General features: G+C 46.4%; 1 protein-coding gene across 1 annotated transcript in view; it reads right to left on the bottom strand.

Annotated features, from left to right (window-relative positions):
- The window catches only part of DIP2B (disco interacting protein 2 homolog B), a gene marked incomplete at its 5' end in the record, with an annotated part of 116,690 nt that overhangs the window by 14,410 nt on the left and 88,473 nt on the right, over positions 1-13,807 (bottom strand). The window contains 11 exons of the mRNA XM_015421671.1: positions 589-710; positions 3,088-3,211; positions 3,607-3,687; positions 4,689-4,798; positions 5,542-5,743; positions 6,470-6,584; positions 8,039-8,166; positions 8,710-8,790; positions 10,486-10,622; positions 11,607-11,746; positions 12,582-12,696. Coding sequence (XP_015277157.1) covers positions 589-710; positions 3,088-3,211; positions 3,607-3,687; positions 4,689-4,798; positions 5,542-5,743; positions 6,470-6,584; positions 8,039-8,166; positions 8,710-8,790; positions 10,486-10,622; positions 11,607-11,746; positions 12,582-12,696 — 1,355 coding nt within the window. The remainder of the gene's footprint in view (positions 1-588; positions 711-3,087; positions 3,212-3,606; positions 3,688-4,688; positions 4,799-5,541; positions 5,744-6,469; positions 6,585-8,038; positions 8,167-8,709; positions 8,791-10,485; positions 10,623-11,606; positions 11,747-12,581; positions 12,697-13,807) is intronic.

Below are 13,807 nucleotides of genomic sequence, written 5' to 3'. Positions count from 1 at the left end.
CGCCGTCTCCTCCACCCCCCCCCCCGCTTGATCTCCCTGAGGAGGCGGTGGCTGCGGCGAGGCCGGTCCTCCCCCCCGCCCGGCTCCAAGGCGGCGGCGGCCGCGAGGCTCCTTAGGCTCCCTCACCACTCGCCCCCCCCCTTCGCTGCTCGCCGCTTCCCTTTCAAGCAGTGGCGGCGGCAGCCTCGGTTGCCAAGTGTTCCGTGCGCATGCGCACGGAACGGTCTTGCACTTTCGGGGGGATTTAAACATCTCCCCGAAATTTTTTTCAAGGTTTAGCATTTTTGTGCACACGTGGGGACTAGCCCACGTATGCACAAACTTCCCCCTCCCCCCCAAGTGCCCCCGGAGTGCTGATTTAGTGATCCGCACTCACAGGGGCAACTTGGCTATTAGATATATAGATGATACCATTTTTACTGCGATATTGATCAGGACAGTATATTGCATAATACAATGTCCTGCTTATGAACACACCCACACTGTACATGCTGATGCTTGAGAAAAAGCTATGCTGTTACACTAAAACGACAAAGGCAGGCACAAAACCATCCATTGACATGCTGCTCTCAGTTCTCTGTTACTCACATCTACAATCATCCGCACGGTGGGCAAAGTGGCAGTGAGGTTCTGAGCGTGTGGAGGCCGGACGGTAACTGGGATGCAGCCAGCGTACAAGCAGCCATAGAATGCTGCAATGAGCTCAATGCCTAAAGGGACCAAAGAAGATACTGAAGAAGCAGCTAAATGTCCACATGACATTTTGGGGTTTTTTTTGCAACAAGCGCCTTAGACATCTAATGGCAAACAGCTGACCCACAACCCAAGCTGGAAATGCAAGTGAGGGAGGATCTCTCACAGCAGCAGTACAGAACGATTCATTTGTTGACCAGGGATGGGCATAGTGTGTCCCTTGTTGCGTGGTCAGAGTGCCTTAGTGCATCCAAGTCACGGAAGGCTCCTACAAACCGGATCTGTTTGGTGAAATAAGGCTGGGATTTCAGCAGTATTGACCTGGAGGCCCAGCTCTGCCAGCACCTGCATTGTGATGCGAGAGTCTGCTACCACAAGCCAGTGGTCTACCTACGGAAAAATCAAAATGCCCCAATGATGGAGAACCCACTACCATGCACTTGAAGAAGACCCTCATGTCTGCTGAAAGGCTAAAAAGGACCTCACACCAGTAGCAAGTGTATCCAAAAGCAAGACAAAAGGATCTGAGATGCTGAGGTCAAACTGAAATATGGGAGTTTATGTCCATGGGGTTGGTCAGTGGGGGTGATTTCCATGAAACAAGCAATAGATCTCTCCTCCCCCCCCCAGGCTCATGTCATCTGTTTTGGTGCCAAATAATCCTCACTGTCAAAGAGTTCTAAATTTGCCCCAGGATGTTAAAAACAGCAGGCCCAAACCAGGTGTATTTATATCCATGCCAAGGCCCAAGGATGCAGTACTGGACAAATAACCTACACTTCATGAAGGGGATGGAACGCGTAGTCAGGGCTAAGATTGATAAAGAATGTCGGGAGAGGAGAGTGCTGGGCCTTTTCCCTCTCCTCCCAGTACCTAATCTACCCATATCTCCTCTGGGACTGCTACCTAACAAGACCTCGGGGGAGCATCACCTCATACATAATTTATCCCACTCAAGGAGTGAGTCGGTGATTGATGGGATGCCGGAGTACTTGTGCTCCGTCCACCACATGTTATCTGACCATAAGGCAATTCAGCCTGCCCAGGGCTTTTTTTGTAGATAAAGCCCAGCAGGAACTCATTAGCATATTAGGCCACACCCAACAGCAGAAACACATTAGCATATTAGGCCACACCCCTGATAGCACAGCTCATTAGCATATTAGGCCACATCCCACATGTTACCAGAAGTGTGGTCATCCAACCACACAAACCTTTTGCCTCTTATTCTGTTTACTTTGTTGTCAAAACCCAGGGCTTTTTTTGTAGCAGGAACGTCTTTGCATGTTAGGCCACACACCCCTAATGTAGCCAATCCTAATGAGTGTCTGCTATTATGCTAATGAGTTCCTGCTGGGCGTGGCCAACTCAGGAGCCAGCTGGTACTCCGTTCCTGTGCGTTCCTGCCCCAAAATAGCCCTGAGCCTGCCATACCCTTTGAGCCACAGTAAGCAATTACGTCTAGATGTGTGTATTTGTTGTTCTACAAGCCAAAGGGCCTAGTTTTGGAGGATGACAGCAAAGCTGTCTTGGGTTTTAATACCAATGGAACCATGAAGCTTGCTGGATGATTCTATTTACTTAATATATTTTGCTTACAGCCCACCTTTCCCCCCAGTGGGAACCCAAAGCGCCTCACATTATACTCTCCCCCATTTGTATCCTCATAACAACCCTGTGGGGTGCTGTGGTCTGAGAGTTTGCAATGGGCCCAAGGTCACCTGACATGGGTGGCAGAGAGAGAGGACTCAAATCTGGGTCTCTAAGAGCCTAGTCCAACCACTACACTACAGCCACTCACATACACTCAGCCTAAGCTTCCTTATACGAAGACAATATGGAGAAGGGAGAAACTTGTGCACTACTCTGAGCTCCGTGGACAAAGGGTGGAATAAGAACTGAGGCATGTGTAGAGGCCCTCTCCGCCTTGAATGCCAAACATGTACATAGCTTAGCTCTAGCAGTTTCTAAATGGTGATCTGTGTAGGCACAGAACTCAGTCTACTGATGCAGACACCTCGAAGAAGAACCACTAAGTGTCCACTGCCCAAACGGCAACTGATCTTTCCCTAGTGTAGAGGAGAGAATCATTCCGGTGAGAATACTGCAGAGAACAATAGGATGTTTCTCCAGAGCTGCGTTCATGTTTCATGACACATATCTAGCTTTAAGAAGATTTATGTTTTAAAGGGCTTCACCCACAAACTGAGATACAGGAAGAGAAAGGCTGGCCTTGTGAAAGCGCATTTAGCAGAGCAACCATCAGCGACTCAGGCATCTGTTAAACATTTATTACAGTTTTGCTTTGTGATCTGCCCCGACTATGCCCTTCTAGAGACCGCCTGGTTTCTAACCGCTACGTAGTCTGCTCCCCCACACCACCTCGTTCCTTACCAGGAGGGTAGAGCAGCACCACATTGTCACCAGCATTGAGGTGTCCCTTTTCAAACAGAATCGATGCGATTCGTTCAGCCCGCTTGTGCAGCTGCAGGCAGGTGGCTGTGCACACTGGGGCTCCCTGAGAGAGAAGGAGAAAGGAGCACATTCTAAACAAGTAAGCAGCAGAGCATGAAGGAAACACACTGGCAACTTTGCTGTGCCAACACTGGCCACTGTAGGCCTCCGGAGCACCACTTGCTCACCATCCCAATTCATTCAGACTGACATAACGGATGTCTTTGGGGAACAATTATTCTCTCTGCCTCTTGCCTGATGTTGAAATAGCCTTCCATTAGCTGGACTAACCCTGTGCGCCAAGGAGTAAGTAACACGGCACACAGCCTTTAAGCGACTCCCAAACCTGGAAGAAGCGCATCCCCCACTGTGATTCCCCCTTCCCATTCTACAATGGACACGATGCACAGAAACGTTTGCTATTCACTGCAGTACGAGATCATGGATCTCTAGCAGTACCTTGGCATTGAGCAGAAGGAAAAGCATGTGCTCCGGTGTTGCTTGAGCTCTCCACTGGAGCACCTCCGAGAGGAACTGATGCTGTGAAAAGAAGAAGCTGCAAGTCACAAAAACATCCTCAGGATTTCAAAGGCCAATACAGAGATGCCACCAACGATATGGGGATGGGAAGGCTGCAGGGAAGCAGGGAGAAATCCTAAACAGGCTGCCTGAGCAAAAGCCTGGTAGGTGGGATTGCCAGAGGCTCACTTTTATTGGCTGCCCATTAAATAGTGGCACAGATGTGGGTGTGGCCGCGCACTAGGAGGAAGCCGCCGGAGGAAGCCGCTGAACCAAGACCAGCTCCAAGGCGCCAGGAGGGAGAACGTCGGGAAAAACATCAACACCCGAAGCCCGCCGGGATAAGAGCCGAACAACAACAAGAGCCCGCTCTGCTGCCTGGGTGCTGGTAGGCAGTCATTGCCCCTGTTAATATGTGGCCCTAGATAGGTATTATAAATTCTATGTAAACCGCTCAGAGACCCTTTGGGGTTTGAGCGGTATATAAGCCGAAAGTTAAATAAAAATAAAATTTAAAAAACCTGGTGGGAACACAGAGGCAGTGTGAAGTCTGACATAAAGCTGCTGTGAGCTGTGACAATGTGGGCCCTGCCCTTCAATCAGGAGTTAGGCGAAGAGCAGGAGCTACAGGGGCTCAACACACGAGCACAGGCTGCACCATCCTTATCTCTGCACCTACGACTCCAACCAGGTTTCCTGCAGTGATGTAAGCTTTACTCCCACATTCCAGTGATAGCAAGTGATCCGCTAGAGATCACAATACTTGCTTTGATGTAGACAGCACACAGGTGGAACAACTATTTCTCCTGGATGTGCAGCAGGGAGATACTCTTCTCTCCTGCCTCCTAAGGCCTAAGGGCCAGGGGAAGTGCTGCACAGCCTGGGGTTTCCAGCCTTGGACTCCGATGCTTTGTTTTGGAAACTGTGTTTATTAGGCCTGGGATGATGGTCAGGTATGGGAGGGGGGGGCCAATGTATTAACCTGTTTTTTCAAGGCTGAATGAAGTGCCACAGGAACTCACCTTTCTCACTAAGTCATTCTCTTCTATCTGTCCAAGGTCCCTCCCAGAGGCCTGTGCGATGCGTTTCCCGGCAACCAGATTCCCCACCATCACAGAGGCAGGACCGACACCTGTTGGCAAACAGCAGCAGAAAACATTTGGTAAAGGAGGAAGATTATACAGTTGTGTGTATACAGTTGCTGAAGGAAAGGAAATAGGTTCAAAAGCATGTGACCGAGTATTACAGCTTGCATTTTTGGGACCCCCTGAGGAAAACTGGCAGATGGACAAAGCTGAAGCGTTAAATGGAGGAAGGGGAGAACCCAATTCTAAGAGTATGCAAATCCTTTGAGTGACACCTACGAGGCCTGAGTGGCTAACATATGCTCAGGGAGATTTTCTGAGCTGGATGTGAGAAAGCAAATACAGGTACAGCTAGAGTTTCCAGGGATCCAGACATGGAGAAAAGGTAGAAGGGATGGGCCAGGATTGTGCAGGTGGCACAGTGAAACAAAAGAAAAGAGGGCTGAGGTAACAAAAAGCAGCCTCCTGTTTCTGAAAACTGTGAGCACATAAATTTATAATGCTTTATAATGAAAGTCAGCTGAACAGCAGTGGTCAAGAAATGAGCTGCTCTTTACGGAAAAGTCTACTTCAGAGTGTTTTGACTATAGAGAATATATTTTTCTGATTCCATCCCTTCTCCACTTTACAGTCTGAAACAAAATTCTATAACGAGATGCTGTGGGAAATTATAAGGACGTAGTATTCCAGGGAGGGCACTTTCACAAGCTCCAAGAGCAACCTTTATAGCAACTGGGCAGGGTTATTGTTCAAGAGGCCTCCCCTTTGTCCCAGCGTCAAGGTGCCTCACCTGGTTGTTTTTGCCGAGGTTTTGGAAGGTTGGTTACGCATGTATGGGGGCACATGAGGATGTTACATGGGTGGAGTGACCCCTCTAGGAAGTGTTGTTTGGTCTGAGATATATGGATCCCTCCTAGAGGAGTTTTTGGCAAAGTATTGGCTGGAACAAGAGCGAGGCAATATACTCCCACTTGGTGAATGCTGTCAATCGCCTAAGAACAAGAAAAAAGAGGATCATATCCCAAAAACAAGAGTCTAATAGTTAGCAATTAGTTTCTCTTTCATCTCCATGAAAGTGCCAGAAGAGAAACAAGCAAATCACCCAAGAACTTCTTTGCTATACTGTAAACATAATCACACATCGGATTGCCACTGCTGCCTTGTGGATAATATACTGAACCAAGAGCCAGTTGCGAGACAAGCAGGCGCATCATCTACTACAAAGGTATCAACAACATCCACATAAGGAAACTCCCATGCTGAAAGCACGTAGAGAAGCAATTGGGGTGGGGGTGGGGAGAAGAGATGGGATGTGGCCGGAGGGATTTGTGCCTTGCCGCTTCTTCCTCTGAACTGGAAGAATCAAGCCAGGGATTTAGAACAGGTCTGTGCACAGGCATTTGATGCACTGCAGGTCTTGCCCGCACAGGAAACAAATTCCTCTTCCCTTCCCTTAGAGAAATGATTACGTTTTTCTCTGCTTCATACATTGGTTGCTTTCTGCTGACTGTGCCTGATTCCCCCCATGTGATACTGTTCCCTTTCCGATTGCATAGTATTGTTTTTAATTGCCTATTTGGAAGCAGCCTTGAAGGAGTTTAGGGGTACAATGATCTTAAATTCATAAAAAAAAAATAATATACTGGGTGCTTCCTAAAAGGGTGCCACCAAACCATCAAACGACAGGAACCCGCCCCCCCTGCCCAGGCCACTCTCACCTGTAGCACTCGGCTCATCCACTGAAAACTGTCCTCTTCGGAAGCATCAGGCCGCTGTTCGGCAACCACCACAATCCTCTCATCGTAGAACACAGTCACAGAGAACACTGCAATCCTTAAAAGGGACAGACAAATAAGATGTAGCCAGGGCTATTTTTGGGCAGGAACGCACAGGAACGGAGTTCCGGCTGGCTTCAGAGTTGGCCACGCCCACTACAGCCAAAACCTCTGCGCTTGCGTGGCTACAGAGGGAAGGCCTGGAGAGCAACACCCCCCCCAGCAACTCCGAGGTGGGCGGGCGGGGGGTGGGGCTGGAAGGATTGGGGAGGCATTTAAATGGCCTGTCCAAGAGCGGCTTGTCTGGGCTCCCTGCAGCCGCGGGGCGCCTAAGCAAGCCAAGGGAAGGCAGTTTAAACTGCCTTCCCTTCCCTTCAAGGGGGGGCTTGCCTGGGCTAGCCAAGGGAAGGCATGGGGGTGTGGCCTAATATGCTAATGAGCTGCACTGTCAGGGTGTGACCTAATGTGCCAATGAGTTTCTGCTGTTGGGTGTGACCTATTATGTTAATGAGTTCCTGTTGGGCTTTTTCTACAAAAAAAGCCCTGGATGTAGCATATATCCTCCCTCGATGAAACCATGCCCGCAGATCTAGAATGCGGCATCTGCAATGGCAGAAGAGAGCAGGCTGCGAGAATCCGTGTAGGCTGACAGCCTGGCCACTGAGGTCCCTTAAAGACTAACAACGTATATTCCTGCATGGGCTTTCATGAGTCACAGTTCATTTCCTCCGTTTTGTGAGGTCAACCTTTTTAGACGACCACTCATCCAGCATGCATCCTCCACCAATACTGCAAAGTAGACAAAAGGAAGTGAGCCAGCATGGTGTAGCATAGTGGATAGAGACAGCTGTCTGGGAAAATTCAAGGCACAAAACTAAACCTCAGAAAAGAGAATAAACTTTTCAAGACTCTCTCTGCACTGTTCTGCCAGCATTCTCTGTCCTTACAATATGGAATCCATATTCCGTCACTGCAAGAAGTTTCTGAATTTGCATAGTTCTCTAGATTTACAAAATTGGATGGTACATTTTGAAACTTCTTCCAAAATGCAGTCAGCTCTTGCAGGAGGAGTAATTTTGTTCAAAATCCATAAGATCTTCTCTATCTGACGGGGAATCTTCAAAACTAGCAACTTTCAACCTCATCAAATAAATTAACAGCATTTGAGAGATTCATCTCCCCCACTTTAAGCTGCCAGTTCTGGTGCTGTTGACAGAGCACCCCAAGATGTGTATGTAGTCAGTAAAATGCTCCACTGTTCCCTGTCACTTTTCAGCCAAGGTCAGGACACAGAAGCCCTTCGTTTACTTACTATTATTTTCAGGTTGCTATATGGCAGCATTTTCATAGTTGTTTACAAGAGTGACAGCAATTAAAATCGTCATAAACGTTGAAACACACACACATTTGCAAAAGAAAAAAAATCTTACAAGCAAATAGCTCAGAGAGATATAAACAAATAGCTAGGCAGGATAGTGCATTGTATCATTATCCAGGGAGACACTCACTAACCTTCCTCTGTAAACTGTCTTTATAGATTCAACTGCCAATCCAGTGGCCACAATGTCATCGGCATTATGTCTGCGTCCACTAACAAGCAGCAGTCCATCTATTTTCCCAACAACAAACACCAGGCTACCCTGTAAGACAAAAGTCATCAGCAAACAAAATCATTCCCTCCTTACCACATGAATACAAATTGTCTTGTCTTTGTTAGGGCTCTTTACTTAGATGCAATATAGATGGGTCCTTCTGGGGAAAAGGACAGCTGTGCACCGCCTCGAGACCCACTTCAGGTTCTCAGTCTACGGGGCTGAAGACCACTATCCGTGAGAGCTCCATCCCACCCCTGAATGGCTGAGCAGTATTAATGAGCCTGCCTCGAAGATCCAAGGAGGATGCCAACCCATTTCTTTGGGAACAGCAAGAGGAGGCAAAAATAAGCATGTAAGATTTAAGTGTTTCTCTGATTTTAAACTGAGGGACAAAACTGCACCTCACGTATCAAAAGTGTGAAATGCTGATCTAAGCTATTCAGCAACCGGATTCTTGCTCGTATTTGCATCCCAGACCAATTATGTCTGGGCTTTTAAAACCATATTTGTCAAGAGGGAGCTTGTCTCAGACATCTGAGTACCACCCAGCCCCAGTGGCACAACAGAAATAGAAGCAGCTCAACGTACAGGTCCGACAAAGCCCAGCAAGCCAGAGCGCACGAACGGTACATCGCCCACAGGAGAGCCAGCTGAATTCACAGGGATGACCTGAAAGAAGAGAAGAAAGGCCACAGGTGACAGAAGGGCAATGCACAGAGAGAAGGATGATGCAGCATGTTCTCAGTATAGCTGGGGGGGGGGGGTTGGCATGGGGGGGGGCGGAATCAATCCCTCTCTCTAGGGCATGTTTTGCTTACATAACCCTACCGCTGACATTAATTGGAACTGAACGCAAGCACAGACAAAAACAATGACTCTCCATGACAGGCACAAGAGAATCCTGCTAAACAAAAGCTAGTGAGATGGGGAAAGCAGGGCATCGCCTGCTGCTGTGGTCCTCCTAGGAAGCCAGTTACTTCTCTGCAGTGCCAAACTCACTCTCGTTAGAACACAACGTGTACCACCCACCTCTGTTGCCCCTCAAGTGCCTCACTTTATTTGGAAGAAAACCTGTACTCAAAAGATCAAACCTGAAATATGGAGTTTTTGCCAAATATTGGTTCTACAGATAAGAATAGGGAGAAGGAAGGGCAGTAAGGCCAGAATAGGTTATAGGGAGGGGCATTTTTCTGTTTTTTCCCTGATGCTCAAGACCTCTGTTTTGGGGGGATTCCCTAGGAATAGCATTTCTGAGATCATTCTGGGCAGAAGTGGTAGGGGACTAGGGGGGTTGTAGGAAGTCTTGTTCTGCTGACAGAAACCCCTTCTATCAGTGGAGATCTGCCACAGGATCAAACTGACTGTGGAAAGAATGGGAAACTTCTCTGCTGTGTGTTTGAAGTGTGAGAGTGTAAGCAAAGATGTGGTGCAAGGAAATAAAGTCATCCCCCCCAAAAAAAAATCAATAGAAACCCTCCATAGCTCCATGCTGGTTTCTGCTTCATGGTTACAGTGCATTTTCAAACTTCACATTTAACATCTTGCTGTTCTTAAAAGTTACAGTTGAAACTTTTTGCATACTGAAAAATGTAGTAATTTAGTAGCTCTCAGCAGGGCAACACACTCAGAAACCAAACACATCATGTGACTCTGCTTTCATCCCTTGTGCATGTGAGGAGTTCAGGAGAAACATGTGCATATCAAGAAGCACATATGCTTTTCCAGTCCCTCAGATGGGAAACGTTTTAACTTCAAAAAGCAAGGCAATTCTAAGGTCTCTGACTTTAAAGTGATGCCCTAAACAAGTGAGAAAAGTCTGCCTCAGTCTGCAGAAAGTTTAAAGCTCAACAGCTCTGACAGGAATCATTTTGCTCTTTTAAGTCTAGCATCTGTTATCTACAGTTCCAATATTCATATGCTCCTTCATCATGTGATGTTATAAAAATAGCTTTTTACTCTTACGGCGGGGATTCATGGATGGGCCAGACTTTCAGTAGGGATGCTACTACACGTTGCTAAACGTTACTTAAACTGCTATGGTTTAGCTGTTACAGAAATAAATGGTGCACCGGATGTCCCCAGTTCAAACCACAGCTAAGCCACCGACTCACTGGTGGCCCTCACTCAAGCCACCCTTGCAGCCCAAGCGTCCCACCCAAGCAGCTATGTGGGGTTCATCTTAGGGATGTAGTTCACAGGTTGTCGTAAGGGCTAATAAGATAATATGAATACTAACAATAATAAAGGCCTAACAGAAAAATGTTTCTTTCCCACCCATTTGGTCCACGAGCATGACCCGTCTGTTCACTGGATCAAACGGCATAACTCCCTCGAAACTAAAAACAGGATGCATAAATTACATACCTCAAATGTGTTTTTAGTTACTCCAGTTAGCCCATAATACATCATCCCTCCCGTTCTGGAGCTGACACAGATTTCCCCAATTTCATCCGTCTTGCAGAGTTGGGGAGGGCCATCAGGCTTCACTATGCACATCATTCCTACAACGAAGGAGAGCAAACTTCACAACCAGACTTGGGGCTTGACATTTTGTGTGTCTTGAAAATACAGAAAACATTTTGAAGATAAGAAATGGGATGAGACCAAGCCTGAGAACTGGATGCCCTTGGAGGGCTTTAGCACATATGAGGATGTGTGCTTCGACTACCTTGTTAAGAAGCAACTGCTGCATTTAAGTGAGAATTGCTATTTTGTGTTTCGAGTGTTCAAGCTGAACACTGATTTCCAGTGTCTTAACACCAGGCAAAGCACTTAAAAAACAAACTTGAGGGAAGCACGTGTATATACATGCGTGTGTGTGCATGCACGCACATTGTTTTCCTTGAGCACCGACTCCTAGGGACTTGTTTGGATTCTCTCCAATCTGGTTTCAGGCCTTGTTATGGGACTGAAACAGCCAGGGTTGCCCTTTTGGACAACTTGTGGCAGGAGTTGGATGGAGTACAATGCTGTTGATTCTCCTGGATCTCTCAGTGGCTTTTGATACTATGGATCGTGGTATCCTTCTGGACCACCTTTTCGGGCTGGAGCTGGGATCCACCATTTTGCAGTGGTTCCAATCTTACCCAGAGGGGAGGTTTCAGAAGATGGTGCTGGGGGAACGGATGCTCAGCCTTTGGCCTGTGAGGGTCCTGCAGGGATCCACTTTGTGCCCTATGCTCTACAGGGAACTGTGGGTGAGGTCATCTGAAGATTAAGTACGATGGTGCCTTATTTTCTTTTTGGCACAAGTTGGCTTAATAAACTAAATAACTTACAGATAAAAAGGACTGACTGTAATACCCAGGAGATATTTAGCACAGTGACAATGGACCGAGTGGCAGTTGAGATGACTTCAGAAATCAAACAGCTTTTGTGGCAAACATCATGCCAGTTATAATCCCATTACTTTTCACGACAACTTTTAACCGTCTTGGAGCAAGACACCACAGCCCTCCCATATTCTCCCACTACTATGACTTCACCTCCTGGCATCACATGACCAACATCCTGCACGGTGAGAGCAGAATTCTTATCTTCTGTATTCACTCGGATGACACCATAACTCAACCCATTCATTGATAGGATGGCTCTTCCAGGCAAGGGTGCTCCAGGAACACCAGGCCTAAGAAGGAAAGGCAGATTTCATGTGCAACAGACAAAACATTAGACATTGTCAGGATTATTTTTTTACACAGATGATATTACCACCCACCCCCATAATTAGGAAATCTGGTAGAACTGGGTTTTCTGAAAGTGCCACAAAACCATGGACATCAATAGCTTCCAGGCTTTGGATAAATTTCTTGGACCACTTCACATGAAGTTACTTGGGGAAAACCCAACATCTGAGTACTCTGAACAGTTATCCAAATCTGGGTTGTTATGGAGCCCACAGTATGCTGGGGCACCTCTTGATGATGAAAGCAAAAGCCATACCAAGAGCTGCATATGGATCTACCCCACAGACACATGTGGGATTTGTGCTTCTTTCTCATGGATAACCTTAAGTAATTATGTTTGTATTCTAATGCCTGTCAAAAAAAAAAGTCCTGAAACTAAACTTACTATAAAAACCCTGACAATATAAAACCAAACTAAAATGCAGCATGTATCAGATTACAGGAACAAAAGTTATGTTTTATTGTAAAGGAAAAATTATAGCTGTCTTTTCTAGTAAACGGTAATCAAAGTTCATTATTCATTAACCATTATAAATCAAGAAAGGATGAAGAAAATTTATGGAGGGGGGGTCCAACCCCAGAAAATGCGCAAATGTCCCATTTATCCAAAGTGAGCAGTAGTCCCACCCATGCTGCCACCAATTTTCACAGTGAATCTGCAAAACAGTGAATACACCTGCAGATGCTTTAAAAAAGACCTTAAACATACGCATCAACTAACAGTGTATCCTTTGAAACACAAAGAAATACAGCTGTACAAACGAGACACGGCTGTACCTCCGAATGGCTACCGTCATGGCTTCAGGAGATGTTGCGCAAGGGCATATTGCCTCTGGTTTAAGCCCATGGCTCTGGAACAAACTCAAGAATGCATCGCAGGAGGACACAGACCCTAAAAGGTGAACATTCTCATTTGAAACCGAGCATCGGGGTTAACAGAACACAAAGACTATGTAGAAAACCACAGCATCGACAATTTATATGACCCCCTACATATAACCAGATCTCCAAAGGATTTAGTGTACTGCAGACAAGTATAAGTGCCCTAATAGAGTGCCTCTTTGTAAAATAAGGCTGCTTCATTTAATTAAGGCACCGTAATGTAGTCCTGAAACCTCGAGCGTCTTACATCATCATGTGCAGGCCTATCTGAAAAGCAGCGACTCAGGAACGCTTAATAAAACCTTGAGAATTAAACTGCAGCATCAATTTGTACATCACATTTCAGAACCATCCCTTACAAAGACAGAAACTTTCAGAGTCTTTGTGACTCTGAAACCGCTTTGCGGAAGAAGGTTACAGGGTTTCAAAGGTTCCCCCTCCACCCTGAAAACTAGTACACATCTCTCGGTGTAGCCCCCCTCCCTCCCAGTGTCTGATCCAGAAGCCCTAATGGCATTCATATCTTGCCTCTCACGAACACCATCTGGTCAGACACTCAATTAGGCCCCATAAGCAGCAGCTACCCCATGCAAGTCTGTTGCTCATTTCTCTCAAAGATCCTCCAACTCATCCCCTGTGAGCAATTTAAACATGCATATGCCCCCATGTCTTCTTTGCTATGGTGCCACTGGGTGGCTTTCTCTTTTCTCTCTCACAGGCAAGTCCTTCTTTAATGAAGCAATTCTTGCACGATGCTTGTGCATCCCTCAATCATTTCACTACAGCTTTGAATGTAACTTGACATCAAGAGGAGACAGAAAGGGCAAAAAACTGAAGCGTAACACTAAAATTGAGAACCTAACAAAGGTTAGAGAAATGTGAAAAAGAGGGCCAATATTAAAAACTAAATGTAGAAAATATATAGAAAAAGATACATGTCTTTATTAATTACAAATATATAAATAACATGGCAATACACACAGGCTTAAAAACATGACCTGACGCGTTTCGGCCCGCATAGGCCTTCCTCAGAGGTCAAACAATTGAGTGGCACTGCTTTTTACTTGAGAACACTGTGGCAATACAATCAAAGAAGGCAATTCTTGGAACAAAAGTCTATA

Source organism: Gekko japonicus, unplaced genomic scaffold (genome assembly GCF_001447785.1).
Source record: "Gekko japonicus isolate JY-2015 unplaced genomic scaffold, Gekko_japonicus_V1.1 scaffold2517, whole genome shotgun sequence".
NCBI lineage: Eukaryota > Metazoa > Chordata > Lepidosauria > Squamata > Gekkonidae > Gekko > Gekko japonicus.
This window is presented reverse-complemented; position numbering and strand designations above follow the sequence as displayed.